General features: G+C 42.3%; 1 protein-coding gene across 1 annotated transcript in view; it reads right to left on the bottom strand.

The window, feature by feature from the left end:
• ptk7b (protein tyrosine kinase 7b) overlaps positions 1 to 15,599 on the bottom strand; it is a 93,772-nt gene that overhangs the window by 17,869 nt on the left and 60,304 nt on the right. Inside the window, exons 2-4 of the mRNA XM_051960330.1 lie at positions 11,261 to 11,557; positions 2,481 to 2,583; positions 2,057 to 2,241 (exon numbers count right to left, since the gene is read on the bottom strand). Coding sequence (XP_051816290.1) covers positions 2,057 to 2,241; positions 2,481 to 2,583; positions 11,261 to 11,557 — 585 coding nt within the window. The remainder of the gene's footprint in view (positions 1 to 2,056; positions 2,242 to 2,480; positions 2,584 to 11,260; positions 11,558 to 15,599) is intronic.

Raw genomic sequence — 15,599 nt, 5'->3', positions numbered from 1 at the left:
TCTTTCTTCTCTGTGATAATCTAAAAACAAGCTATGAACAGAAATTCAGGTTTGGACTGAACAGAGATCAACTGCACTGGAAACAAGAAAAGGCTAATGATGAATTTGATAATTAATTTAGGATAATTTAGTGTGCAAACAATGACTATGACTCCTAAGTTTGTTACAGTTAACAATGGAGGGTTGCAGGATTTTGAAAATTAGTTTCAAATAATCGTAAACATGCTATAATTGCATCCTGTTTCCCCTTTATTTCAATTATTTTTATGCCTGTACTGAACATGAACAGAGATGGGAAATGCTCAGAAAGTAAGCAGGTGAATGACCTGCAGCAAGTAATCCAGCCAGTCAGGAATCAAACCAGGGACTTGTGGCTCAGGGCATCTGTGGCCATGTGGTATCCACCCTAACCACTCAGCTATCAGGTTGCCCCACACTGCTTTTTCTTTTATCGACATTTCTTTTCAACCATTCTACCCTAACAGGCATCTTCAAACCACCTTGCTTTGGCTAACACTGGTCTAGTGTGCTCTGACGTGCCAAAACCAGAGATTTGGTGCAACACAACCAAGAGGAGGGGTAATTGCCACATAGATTTTCAGCTTCCAAATACAAAACTGAAAGGCGTTGAGCTTAACAAAGAAAGAGGAAACATGAAAATTCCCCTAATCCAGGTTTATGCATGCGAGTATTTCAGATCTACTCAGCTAGCCGAGCTGTGGCGCCAGTAGCAGTTTTAGACTCTGGCTACTGATTGGTGTGAAGAAAACAAAGGTGTGCACTCAGAGCACACCTGGCCCACCCAGGAAGTCAGTAGGAACACCTCAACCTAAAGATGTGTGGCTGCGTATTGAAAAACCGGTCTAAATCTGTCAGCCCTTCCTTAAGGTGAAGCTCTATAGAGGAGCGGAGGGTGGCAACACCGTAACTGGAAACTCAACAATTATCCATTCTTCCTCCACCCAGGTGCTAACCTCGTGTGTCTGTGTTGCAGGTGGCTAATTAAAGTGGAACAGGGCATCAGGTTTCTTGCACAGATGTGCTGCTGTATGTACTGTACGATCTCTGTGGTGTACTGCGAGGATAATTCACAAGGGGCACACACACAAGCGAAGAGTAAACAACAAAAGCCACGCTGAGAGCCTGCAGGAAAACACATAGCCTCCATATTACAACAAACTGTCTGTGAAAGCTGCAGCTACAGTTAGATCAACAGAAAGATCCCACTGCTGCGGGAGCTTATGTTATTGTTCACTCTGTAGATGATTATAATGGTGTCTCCGTCTGTGTGGGTGGCAGGGGGAGGAAGGTGCTAACACAGGCAGCGGTAATCTCATTACAAACTCCATCACTTTCTCTTCCTGCTTTCTCCCACCGCTAATGGTCTTTATACGCTCTCCTCTTGTTTGCCATTTCCAGGTGTGGAAACGTGGAAGAATTTACTGAAAATTGATAACGTGGAGAGCTGACCCTAGGTAAATATTTATAAGTGAAGTGACAGAAAACCAATCAGTAAATCATTACTTGTTAAAGAACGACCGGGCTGAAAAATATTTCAGTCCATATTAACAATTATTGATCATTTTTAATTTCCTATTTTTATAAAGATTACCAGAAAAGATGACTACTTTGAATGTAACCACCTTTCTTTGAATTTAATGAATATTCAGCCTAATAATAGGGAGCACAGTTAATCATTACAATGTTGACACCGCTATAAAAAGACTGAACAAATAAATGCACACAAAAAATTCAAATAAATAAGAAAAAAAAGGAAACCTCCACCAGGGGATGTCTATGTCTGGCAGCAGACTTGCTTGCACAGAAGCCACGAGCAAAGCGATGGGAGTAATGTTACAAGCCAAAAATGTGCGACACTCCTTCTCTAATGTGGTAATTTGCTCCTTTTCTGTTTCATATTATTGCAGAATATCTTCTCCACTGTCTGTGTGAGACAATGTGTCCACTTTCTAATAATAGATATACATAATAATAATAATCAGTTGCTCATTATATGCCAAAGTGGATGAGGACACTGCCACAAGCACACACGGACCTATAATGTTGAGAGTGAAGTTGCTGCTGCTGCAGACGTGCCCAGCTGCATTCTTGGCGCAGCAGTAATACAGGCCACTATCATCAGGACTGGCACTCTTGAAGGTGAGCGTCCTCTCCTTGTTGTTGATCTGATGGCTTTTCTCCGTCAGCTTCACTCCGTCCTTGAACCACTGGCACGTCGGACTGAGAAGGAGAGGAGGAATAAAGAGGATGGGCATGAGAGAGGTTTCACAGAAGAGATGACAAAAAAGGAGAAGATTCAAGGGTGAGGACAGGAGAAGGGAGGAAGAATAGAAACAAAGGAACATAAGGGCATGAGAGAGGCCAGCAAAAGACAGAAGAATAGATTTTCAGTACAGTCCTCGACATGAGCCTTAACCCGGGGAACTCTGAACCAGAGGTGGTGGGAGGAGGAGACTCACCGTGGGTGTCCATCGATATGACAGCGCAACGTGACGGGTGAAGAACTCTGGATCTCCCCTTCTGAGACGGGCTCCTTCAAAGTCACACCGCCACTTTCCAACCCTGGAGAGCAGAAAGGAGAGTGTAAGTGTGGGGAGGGAGGGAGCATATGAGGACAGGAGGAAAAAACGGAGAAGGACGGGAGGAAAAATTGAGTTAAGTGGTCGCCCTGTCATCCGTCCTCACGGGACACACGACGACGCTAATGGCTGCAGCAGGGATGAGGGCAGCGTCGGGCGCATCGCAGTGACAGCGCCATGACTCATGAGTAGAGACTAAACAGAGAGCGATCACGTCACTGGGTCAGCTTACTACCGTCCTGCAGTCTTTACAGGGAGCTGGGCCTTTACTGCGCATTCTACTGCTTTGTACAGGATGGTATATTGAGGGATACTCTGCTGTCAGAGAAGCCCATAAAAACAGGCTGAAGGCAAACAAACGACCATGCAACAATGAACCTGTTCTGACAGAGCACCTGCCAGCTGTAATTGTGAAATAATGGTATATTCTTCCAAACTAATTATCATCATTGCACCAAGGAGGAGCGAATGCCACAACAAAGTGAAGAGACACATCATTCACTCAAGTAATGCGAAACTTCATCAATCGTTTATGAGTGACAAACGAACAACAGAAAAAATGAAGAGAGCAGATGGTGGAAATTGATCCACAGTCATCCCCTGAAAGGAAGTGAGCATTAGCTGTGAGAAACGAGGAACATAATGGTTTTAACATTAAGGACTTCACCCAGTACACTGGACTGTAACTGTGTGCATCAGCGACACACAATATGTCAAATCTCACTGCAGCAAAGCATTCCGACATTCTACTGTAGGAATGACATCCAAAAGAGACGACTAGCTGCTCCATGCAAGCTGTTTAAACATTTAATACCTCAGTTTCACTGTCCAGAATTGACATTACAGATATCAACAAAGCCACTCTGACTAGCTACAAGATATTGACTGAAAATGAGAGTTTTCAATGTGTCTAGTTGGAGAGATTCCAAACATCACGAATAGTCCAAATTATTGTCCTCGACGCTCCTCATCCCACTGGATATTGGCCGAGCAACTAACATCAGACAGTTAGCAGAAGTAATGGTGGTGGTTGTGATGGATAAGTTTGTTTAAAGATGCAATGAACCAGGAAGCGCTTACCAGTGAGGTGTTTATGAAGAACAAGGGCTCCGTTTATTGTGACTTACACTCAAAATTTACAAGCACTTCTGGCTGTCCTGTGCAGTTATGGTCTCAGGGCAACAGTATGTTTGAAAATCAAGCTGTCTACGCCTCTTGCTTGCCGTAGCTTCTGAGGCAACCACAGAAATCTGCAACGTAACCTCGCTGAGTCCAAACTCTAAATTAAGATATCTGTAATTACATTTTGACCAGTCATAGTTTCAGCTCAGGATATCTACAGTGTCAATCTACTCATTAAAACTAGGACACAACACAGACATCTGGAACTATATGAATGAGAAACCCCACACACATGAATGTCATATGTGATGTCATTTGCCCTGGTGGAATGATGATGGGAATATGTGAAATGGCAATTACAGATAGGAGAAATGTCATTGTGGATTTCTGAAATGTTCTATTTGACTGAAATAGAGGTATCTGCAATACATATCCAGTCTAACAGTAAAAAAGCTTGACATTAATACTGTATACCTCATGATGTAACGAGGCATTTTTTTTCCACTTTCAGTGAAAATACTATATTTGTATAGATAGAAACAGTCACGGAGATATAAAAATATTGTATTTTTTTCTGTTTAAGAAGCCTCCTTATCTCCTGACAGAATCCCTGCCTGCTGCCGAGCCAGACGGCCACTAAGGTCTACCAGACGAATAAAAACATGCAGTATTTAACAGCTATTCAGAGAGACCAAATGTGTCTCCTTGCTGAGTCACACCTCATATTTAGCAGTAATACAGTCTTACCTTGCCGGAATTCCCCGTCTCCTACTCTGTGTGTTGATTACACAAATACTTAATGTTTACACTGAAAGAGAACAAGGGCTAATTGTTATTTATGTGATGATACATAAGCTGTGGTTGTAGGACAGGCTGCAAGTGTATACACTGTGTGGTTGCAGCCTGCATACATGCATTCGTTTGTTTGGGTTGCTCCAGCTTTACATTAGTCTGTGGGGGAGTTTGTATGCATGCTATATTAGTGTAAGACATTCCACTAGCGCTGAGCGCTATTCCTATGGCCCCTGGCTGAACAGTGCGGCTGCCCCTCTGCTGCTGCTGCGTGGATCATCTATGAAATATGCATGGCATGAAACCACCTGAGATAGCGGTGGAGAGGCAGGAGAGACGCAGCACCCCAGTGAGGTCAGCCGGGAGCGCTAGAGGAAGACCTGTCAAAATGAATTACACAGGAACCTGGCAGTGCTCTGCACCCCACGGGATCATGGGAAATCATCTCTACAGTAACAGCGCCTCAGTCCTCCTCGCTTATATCCCCATCTGAGACAGGCTCTGCTCATTAGTTTCCTCCTAAACAGATGCCCAACAACTGTGTGTGTGTGTGTGGACATCACTCTGCAGCGGAACTAGTGTGTGTTTATGTCTGTTAGACCCATGTGTTTATAAGATGCTGTGACTGTACGCATGAATGCTTGCGTGCACATGTACTCAGATATCTTCCACAGATCATCAGAGGATGCAAATTTGTTGTCTGTCTCGTTCAAGGCCTTTCCAGTCAATAGCTTCAGTAATTCAGCGAGGAGGAGGTGATAAAGGACAACCCAGCTATGGGGACCTGAGGCCAGACACTCAGACAGACCTGTTATTAGCACCCTGAAAGCAAATGGGAGCTGACAAAACCAGAAGGGGAAACAATGAGTCACCGAGGAGGAGGAGAGTGTAAGAAAAAAGTCTGATGGAACAACAAGTCTCATTTGCAGGGCGAATGGCAGACAGATCAGAGCCAAACACCATCTGAAAATGAAAACACAGCAGTGGCTCTCTCCTAGCTGACAGCTAGAGCAGGGCAAAGCACAATAAACCAAAATAAGCCAAATTCCAGTGCACCTACGATACTGGAATTCACACTTCTATTAGTAGGTAGCCTTAAAAAACTAAGACGGACTGCATGTTGCTTCATGGGATTGCTTAAGCACTTAATCACATCAAAACATCTCCTCTGAAAATGAAGCATTTGTTCTAACTTGTCTACAGTAACAGGTGGGTGTCTACAGTATCGGATGGTGTCAATCTGTGTCTTCAGCGGACTACAGCTGACTTTTAAAGACGTATTATGCACTGCATTCATCAAAGTTTAAGTGTGCTTTTGGGCTGAACAATTAATGGATAACAAATTTACATTCATAACAAGGCAATTAAAAAAAACAGTTTACTTTATGCAGTTTAGTTTATTAATTAGACAGCACATCTGTCCAGAGTTTAGTGTCACACCGACCTTCTTATGTGACAGTCACGCTTTGGTTCTCATGTGGTGATGCTCCATCACATGTTTTACATTTTTTACACAGTATGAATGAATTGATTGACCATCACAAATCTAAGTGCAATATCTGTCCGAAAAAAATCAGTTCCCTGGTGAGCTCTTCTGCTGTCTGACAACTGATAAACCTCTGATGCCTTCTAGAAGTTTGTAAAAACCTTTAACCTTCTAGCAGTCTGAAAGAAGAGCTAAGAGAACAGGGTGGGTAGAGCAAGAGAGAAGAAGCATGGCTGAAATGGAAAGTCTTCACAGTACCAGACACACTGACTGACTGTTGAGTGCCCTCTAGATGTAAACAGACAATACAACACACAGCCTTGTGACCGTCTTGAGTTTCTACCACGACTGACCTATTTGGTTCTCTGGCAGATTAAAACCAATTCTGGGTATCACTTCATTTCCAATTTGACCTGGATTTTTGGACAGCCGTACATTCTAACCCTCCACGGCTCCATTCACAGCTCAAGTTTCTCCAGCTGTCCCCTCGACAAACAGAAGGCACTCTTTCATAACCTATTAGTGGCAAATACTTGCCCATAATCCTTCTCAGAATGCATGACTAAGTGTTGGAGCAGGCCTGGCAGCTAACGGAATAATTAGGGGCGTATAATTATTATGTTGGAGGCAGAACAGGAAGCCCTATCAGTGTGGGGATGATAACAGACGAATTGTGAGGATATCGTCGAAGCAGATGCTCGGACAATTCATCCCTCACTGTGCCAAAAGGCAGCTCCATGTGTGTGTGCGCGTCTGTTTCACTCAATGAGCTGATTTGTTGCCATGGAGAAGGGTTTCTGCAACCGAGAGGCAGGGTGGATTGTGTTATCTAGAGAAGTGCCGGGGATATGATTTGATTGACAGAACCATATGGGTATGAAAACTCCAAATACACAAGTGCCCTCATATTGTAAACATTGTTAAAGGAAAAGCAGCCCGGCACAGTCCTGGGAAAAGTGTAACAGACACTGTGAGAGGAGGTGTCAGATTATATCAACTCTGGCAGACAGAGGTCAGCAGGCCAAGCAGCAAACTACAGCAACTAAGAGAGACGCTGCTGTGATAAGGCAGAGACAGGAGGAAGAAAAGGACAGAAAAAGAGAGAGAGAGAGAGAGAGAGACTGGGGCAAAGTCACTCTGCAGAAGAGAATGTGACGGATGAAGCCTGGGTCATTAAACATGAGGAGCTGCATTTTGTCAGCTCACAAAAGACATCATGATAAAAAAAAAAAAAAAAAAAAAAAAAACACCTCAAGCTGCAGGAACTGTGACAGGATGAAAAAAAGTGAAGCGACACTGGTGATCTGTGAGGACGCTCCAGAAATGCATCTGCTGAACAAATGTAGGTTAAGGACACATGCTGTGTGACTAAGCCAAGATGGCGCACATGTCTACTCATGTGCAAGTGGCTCTACGATTTGGGAGCAGGGAGGCACATGTCCTGCCTGTCTGTGTTTCTACAGTATGTTTTTCTTACTCCTGCGAGCTATGTCAGTGACATCCACAACGCTGTCGGTCTGCATCTCGTTACCGAGACTCAAGTGAAGCGTCGCCTCCAGGACCAACAATCGTGCTGACAATAGTGGTGCCTGAGCCCGACGCCTCTGCTGGGTGCAGTCTCGCCATGGAGACCCAGTGACCGGACAGGACAAAAGGATGAAGGGGGGCTAAAACCTCTATTAGTGAAAACAGAGGGGGGATAATTACTTTGAATAACTCTCAACTGGCAGGATTTGCCCACCCACCATTGAAAGCAAGATAAATTAACTCTCTCTCCTCAGAGGGGGAGGGGAAACAATCTACTCAAGTACAGTCAATGTACAGTACATACGGAGGAGCCCCCCCACCCCGCCCTCACCCAACCCACATTTACTACTATGCACGCAAACTAGCACACACATGAGTGGATGCACATGCAGGATTAATCCCAGAGGGGGGTCTTGACTTTAAAGCTGCATGCTGCTTTATCGCCTGTTAAATGTATGTTGTGCAAATTATGAAAACATCCGTCATAACACGGTCTGATCCACTTACAGTGATCGGAGATGGCCAGCCAACCCGTGCATTACACAATGACAAATGTGGTGATAAACGATGCAGCACAACCAGGTGCTTAAGGAGGATTTATTACTTGTGTGTTCGGTTCAGAAAGCTGTATCATACAAAAGATCTTGTTTCTCCATTAACAGCGGAAAGAAATTCGGCTGTAGGTGTTTTTATTTTTTTAATCTGAACTCATGCCTGAGGAATCCACTCTGTGTTCCTGTCAAACTGACGCACAGCTATCCATCCTAGTGTTCCTACCAGCATGTTAATGTGTAGTGCATTAGTAACAGTCTGTATCTGCGGCTCATATCTGCTTTTAATGTACTGTATGTAACAGTCGTATGTGAAAAGAGAAATATTTTTATCAGTTTACACAGCATACTTCTGTTATCATAGTGGATTTGCTAAAAGCCTCTTTAAGCAACAAAATTTGAATGCCCCCTTAAAAAGCTGCAACCCAAGAGACAGATGGAGACTCCATGCATGCAAACTCATTAACAACTCTAAATTTGGAAGTATCATGTGCACGAGATATTCTAGATCTGGTTACAAATGACAAAGCAGCCTGGGGTCCTACACATTTTGGATTTCCAAACTGCAGACTTTTCCACACTTACATTTCTAGACTTTGCAGTAGATTTTTCTGACAGTGCTTGACATCGGAGTACCAACAACTAGATGTTCAGTATGTTAATAAAAGCTTTTAACATCCAGCTGTTAATGTGTGTGTTACATTCTGACTGTGTATGCTAATATGTGGTGAAACAATTGCCAGTAAACTGCAGTTAAAATCTACTAACACCAAACCCAGACAAGTTCAGCGAGAAGGTGCAACAATAAACATCCAAGATGAGCAACATCTCTGCCCAAAGAAAGCCACTGCTACATCATTATTTTACCTTAACATGCTGAATAAATAACCATATATTATTGCTCACTGTGATTTTTATACATGGAACCAAAGACAAACTGAAAAAAGTCAAATAACTGAATTTTCACACAGTCTGTGCAGCCTTGTCTATTAACTGTCCATGGAAACAACGGTGAATGAAGACATAAAGGTGGGATTTTCTTATTAAGAAAACATAGTTCTTTTATTTTTAAATAACTACTCCACTGATGTTCAGACAAGTTTAATATTTGGGTATTTGTGGTGCCGTGGATGCTTATATACAATTCAAACATATTGTTGGAATTTTTTGACTAATTTCTTTGAGCAATTTAGTCGTAGATATCCAAGTTTGGTGCAGATATGAGGTGAGCCTGAGCTATTTGGCAGCTCTGTAGAGGCAAAACGTAGCTGGCCAAGTAGACAACCATTTTAGCTACATAATGAAAAGATTGTGAAGTTCAGGTGATAGAAAAAAAAAACAAGGACTGGAAACACAAATACTCTCTATTCTTTAAATATACTTCAGACCTGGAAGTTACTAAAATCAAAATTTGAACCTTTCCATGTTGGGTAGGAACCTGCTAAGTAATGTCTAAGTTTGTGACTTTCTTTTATACATCGGTAAGCTTTAAGAGGTCCAGTAATCTGATTTTATACATTTTGATTTAAACCTAGTAGGTTGAGTACACTCACATTTTCTGCTGTGTTGTTATAGCTGCACTTTATTTCCTAGAGACTGTTACTCTGTAGTTACATCAGGAAACGCGAATCACACGGCCCTGGAGGAACTTTTACCCTTGGTGAAAGTTCCTGGACATCACATCTTGGCAAATTAAAGTTTCTGGAACTCTGGATGGAAAAGCACCTTTTGCCGGTGGGCTGTTTCGTACTGGAAAGTAGAGCAGATTTAAGAGCTTTCTTACTGAAGACTGCCCGCTACATCTACAAACACAAGATTTTCCTCTTTTCCTCTGTTTGTCGAAAGCAAGCCACATCTACACTGATCAAAAAGAGATTACTGCTGTTATATAAACACACACCCATATACGTTTCTATAATTAAAAGGGTTCAGCTATTTTTTTAATGTTATTAATGTTACTTGACCTTCTTTCCAATAAAAATATGCCTTTCTTCTCCAGTGCGTGGGAATGCTAATGACTTGGCAGATAATACAGTTTATGTTGGGTCATGATGGCAGCTCTGAAGAACCGGTGCTTCATGTCCAACTTGTTTTTTTTTTCTCTTTAATCTGTGGGAGTATAGCAGTTGAGTTTTATTGACACACTAGATCATGTTCAGTTTAACATCTAAAAGAGGCTCCCTTCAGATTAGACACAGTTCGGAAAACGGATGTTCTATCTGGCTGTAAGTCTTCAGAGATGCTGCTCGGCATCGCAGACCGCAAGTATCCACTGGTGGAAAGACATCACAGAGAGTGGGTTACAGCCCTGCTCTCTCCCTCCGTCTGTCCCTCTCAGTTTGCAACTAGGAGGTCCAGACACTCATCTGTTCTTGTAATCAGCCTTTGAACAAGTATCATCACCACAAAAGGAAAACCTCCCGGATGAATGTAGCAAGAGAGGAGAACATATTCCAGATGGAGCTATTTTTCACCCCGCTTTGCTTTTTTTCAAGACAAACTCAGTGTTTGTAAGACACAAAGGCTTTTCAGTAACAACTGATACCTGAGGGCCTTCAACAAGGCACAAACAAGGTTGTTTTTATCCCAAAAAGAGCTCCGCAGAATTCTCACGGCTTCCTCTGAAACTTAAGAGGGTCATTGAAGTTTGGTTATAGGGCTAAACAACAAAATGCAGCTACTAGTGTGCCTCTCCTAAATAGGACAAAATGTTTAGAAAGTGACAAAGTGAAAGGCCTGACATGGGTAAAGAGCTGGAGCAAAGAGGGCAGTGTTAATCTAAACCTAAATAATTATATAGCTAGAAGGTGAATTACACTGCTCAGTAATTTCCTGACAAAAGGCTTTTTGAGAGGATATGGGAAAAGAGAATGTTACACAACGGAGGAAAAAGAAAGATACAAGCAACAAGAAACACATGCTTGGTGGCACACAGATCCAGTTTCCTACGGAGAAAAGAAGAGGAGGCCACAAAGGACAAGGCAACAAGGTGGAAACATTCCTTCAGCTCATACTACCTGTCATCTTATACTGTCACTTTTGTTTTCCTTTTTTGATCCAGAAACTGGAAGCACACCCTTGGTGCCCTTATGAAACTCTGTCAACTGGCAATTTTCGCTCAGGAAATCATAGGCGGTTTTTTTAAAAACGAGGGTGAGAATGTGTTGAAACTTTACACTCACACTTGATATTGAAGGAGGCATTGGTGGACTGAAGAGACTCTCCTGTGACAGAGTTTTCTACAACGCACTCAAAGCTCCCTGCGTCGAGCTGCCGATCAACGGCGGTGAATTTCAGGTTGTTGCCCTCCTGGAAGCGCCTGTCATCGCTTATCAGGCGCTGGCCGTTGTGTAGCCAGCGGTACGTGATGTCGGCCGGGTCGCTGACTTCGCAGCGTAGCATGGCGCTGCGTCCGTGCAGGGCATCCTGAGACTTGGGCTCCTTGGTGAACTGGATAGCTGCAGCCTGGATGGACAGAACTGGAAAAGAGGAGGGGGGGAAAAGAGAAAGAGGGAAAGTAAATGACAGAGGATTAGAATGGAGCTGCTGTTAACATTTTACTGCTTTTTCCGTTCATTAAGTGTATGCCATGGCAACCACTTAGCCATGTGGAGGAATGTGATGTTTAGACAATAATGGCTAACTGTGAATTATTTTGTCGTAAAATGATCCGACCCAACACGGAGAGAAGACTTTTTCCTGTTAGTGAAGCTGTGATGTGAGCTGGTTTTACGGCACTCACACACAAACCTCTCGGTCATGAGCGATCGGCTCAGGGAGACACGTCTCTCAAACAAGACGTGATGTGTTGCACACACATCCTCACGCACACTTAAATCTTTCATTCTCCCTCACGGTGCTGAGAACAAGCTGAGTGAGAGACATGTTTTCTGCTCTATTTACCCACATCTCACAGGAGAAAATGACTTCTTAGCAAGACCTGCACTAACCGCAGAATGAATATCACTCTGTTCTGTTTTACTACGGTTTTTTTTGATATCACAAAATATGACAAGCAAAACGCAGGAAGAAGGTGTAGGAGAAAACACGAAAACAGAAAAATGCTTGTATTTCGAGGTACATGTACATCTGTTACTAATTTCAGTTTTTATGTCTTTCTTCAGTTTGGTTCCACATCAAAGGGAATTCTTTGTTTGCGCCTTGTGTTTTCATTATTTCCATGATTTTACATGTACACTCACAGCAAACAGAACTTGAAAGAACATTCTGGTGAACATTTCAGTAACGCTTGACTGCAGTACGATGGTCAATATCATTCAGATATACAACTCATCTCCCTTCATACTCTCAAGGATTTTTCCTGGCTCTGAATCAGCCCTTGGGGGGTTGACTACGCATGACAATAAGCATGATCGTCCACGCACAGAATGAGTCTGGCCTCATCCCAACATTCACACTCATGGACTTTGAGGTGCATTCCTGCTCAGTGTGTTTGAGGTTTAAGGCTGTTTCTCTGTTAAATCATCAACATGAGGGCTCTGATGTGGACTTCCTGTGACTCTAAATGTCTGCAGACTTCCATGATGTATCTGACTATTGTTCATAGCAAAACTGGTGACGTATAAACACGCTTTTCCTGCCCCCCACAACATGTACACAAACCACACATGAATGGTGCAGGGAAGAAATCTGCGAGGATGTTTACCTGTAAGTGACAGTTTCTGGCTTCTCACTGTTGTAGTTATTTACTGCATGTTAGAGTTGTTTCTGTATTTCATTCAAACATCTGCATGGGATTTACAGATGTTCATGACATTCTTGATTTTTGATAGTTTGTTTAAATGTATAAATACATTAATGTACAAACAGGGAGTGATCAACAAATGGAGAAAGAAATATGAGTCGTTGCTTTTTAAAAAAAATAGCAATGCACCCTTTCCAAGCATTGTATGCAATCTGGCTTAAAAAGACCCAACAACTTTGTACTGAAAAGACAATTGCTGCCAATTAGAAAAAAATTGTTTGAACAGTGAATGGAGCATACTACCTGTCATCTTGTAGTGTCACTTTTGTTTTCCTTCTTTTATCCAGAAGATCATTTCCTCTTTGTAGTCATTTTGTGCCTTTTTGTAGTCATTTCATGTCTCTTTGTAGTCGTTTTGTGTCTCTGTAGTAATTTTGTGTCTTTTTATACTCATTTTGCAATCATTTTGTGTCTCTAGTCATTTCAGGCCTTTTTGTAGTCATTTTGTGTCTTTGTGTTGTCATTTTGTGCCTCTTTGTAGTCATTTCATGTCTTTTTGTAGTTACTTTGTGTCTCTGTAGTCATGTCGTGTCTTTTTGTAGTCGTTTTGTAGTTACTTTGTGTCTCTGTAGTCATGTCGTGTCTTTTTGTAGTCATTTTGTATCGGTTTGTGTCTCTTTGTAGTCATTTCGTGTCTCTTTGTCGTCATTTTGTGCCTCTTTGTAGTCATTTCATGTCTTTTTGTAGTCATTTTGTAGTTACTTTGTGTCTCTGTAGTGAAGTTGTGCTTTTTGTAGTCACGTCATGTCTTTTTGTAGTCGTTTTGTAGTTACTTTGTGTCTCTGTAGTCATGTCGTGTCCCTTTGCAGTCATTTTGTGTCGGTTTGTGTCTCTTTGTAGTCACTTCATGTCATTTTCTAGTCATAAAAAATATATCTTCATTTCTTGTCTTTCTACTATGCATGAAAAATGGTGATTATATGCTTTTCACAGACTCACATAACACACAAACAACAAATAATATGTTTGGACCCCTGGTAAATTCTATCCCTACTGTAATAAGACAACACAACCCTTACCTGATGCTTGTTGTGTCTACAGGCTGTTGAAGGACCCCAAAAAAAGTCCCAACAACTCTGTACTGAAGTTTATATTCTTATCTTAGTCAGCACAAGACAGTTGTCATTTAGAAAAAAATTGGTTGTACAGTGAAAGGAACATGATGTATGCTTATAATTTAAACTTAACAGCTGCTCCAGTTGCACGCTGCCTTCTTGTTTGAACAACTACCACAATGAACTATTCATCTATAACCATCTCTAAAAGGGTGTCAGGCAGGCCCCCATCTGCCCTGTGTAACAATGTTATCATACCTGATGTCAGGGTTTGTTATCATAAGGAACGGTCCACCGCCAGAGTCGATTAAGCATACCTACACCTGCGTGACGGTGTGTGAGTGCCTGTGTGAGTGTGTGTCTAGCAGGACTGGAGTCGGGTAGAAAGGGGATCTTTCAATAATGTTAAATCAAGGAGCTTGCTGAGGATGAGCCAGATAATCCCTCAATTCCTTGACCCTCCACATCCACCAGTCCCGTCCTTCTGCAGCCTGCACGTCTCCTCATCAGGTTCACCTTTGTCTCAGCTGCAGGTGCTTGGAGCCGACAGACAGGCAGGCAGAAAAAGATGCAGCAAGGCAGAAAGCCTGGGCAAACAGCATATCTATTCCAGAGAGGCCGTGGATAGGTGGGGCTAGGAAAAGAGCAAATAAATCGCCTTATATGCCCTCATACATTACATTAAGGAGTCAAAAGGAAATGACAAGCACTACTATAGGCAAAAAAGTGGGTCAGCTTGAGAAATGGACCGCTGCAAGCTGTGTAAGCAAGACAAAAATCAAAAAATGGCACGCAAGGTGGGAGAATGGATCAAACTGAGGATTTTAATCACCAGAGATACGGTGATATGCATCATGGATTCACATACTCAAAGTCCAAGAAGAATGTCCGGTGTGTTCTTGGAACACTTTTGCACATAAAAGGCTGCAGCTAAAATGAGAAATATCTGTTAAACAAACACTCCTACACTGGTAGAAAAATGACTACTCCTTTGTTAATAAAGCCAAGAAAACACAGCTGACCCTTTGTTCAGAAGCAGTGCCAGCTGAAGACAGTTATTTTTTGTCATCAGCTACACTAAGTTATTTACTACTCCTCTTACTTCCACCGCTTTGTTTAATGACATTAGGTGCAATATGAAGTAAAGATTAGCATGAAGTGTCTTCCCTCAGTAGGACAAACTCACAGACATATCCACATCTGGAGATCTGCAAAGAGGAGTAAAAGACATGCTATGTTTTGGACAGCACACAACAAAAGAAACTTGTCCCTTCAAAGCCCAACCAGGCTCACACTGAAAAGGTCACAGCATTTGTAAAGACTTTGCAGTCAACTGAGAACCATGTACTTTAGAAACACTGAATTAGTGAGGATTTTACCATCAGCTATGACATTAATGTCAAACACATTAGTGCAGTACTTCTCAAAAGGCAGGAGAAAAACCACTGAATATGTCAAACCACCAGCACCTCTGCTGTCCAACACAACACTGGAAGCTACAGCAGGGATGATCATGAATATTTAGACTTAAAGGTTCACCTAAATTGAGTGCATCTCCTGGAGGCAAAAAAGAAGAAATTGTACCCAAAACCACACCTCATTTGTTAAACATCTGCTTAACAACAGAAACTACAACTTACCAATGTTGCTTAAATGCCTCATATGCAGGTTATGGCAGATGCTAGATGGTCGCTGTGCACA

This window comes from Acanthochromis polyacanthus, chromosome 15 (assembly GCF_021347895.1).
Source record: "Acanthochromis polyacanthus isolate Apoly-LR-REF ecotype Palm Island chromosome 15, KAUST_Apoly_ChrSc, whole genome shotgun sequence".
NCBI lineage: Eukaryota > Metazoa > Chordata > Actinopteri > Pomacentridae > Acanthochromis > Acanthochromis polyacanthus.
This window is presented reverse-complemented; position numbering and strand designations above follow the sequence as displayed.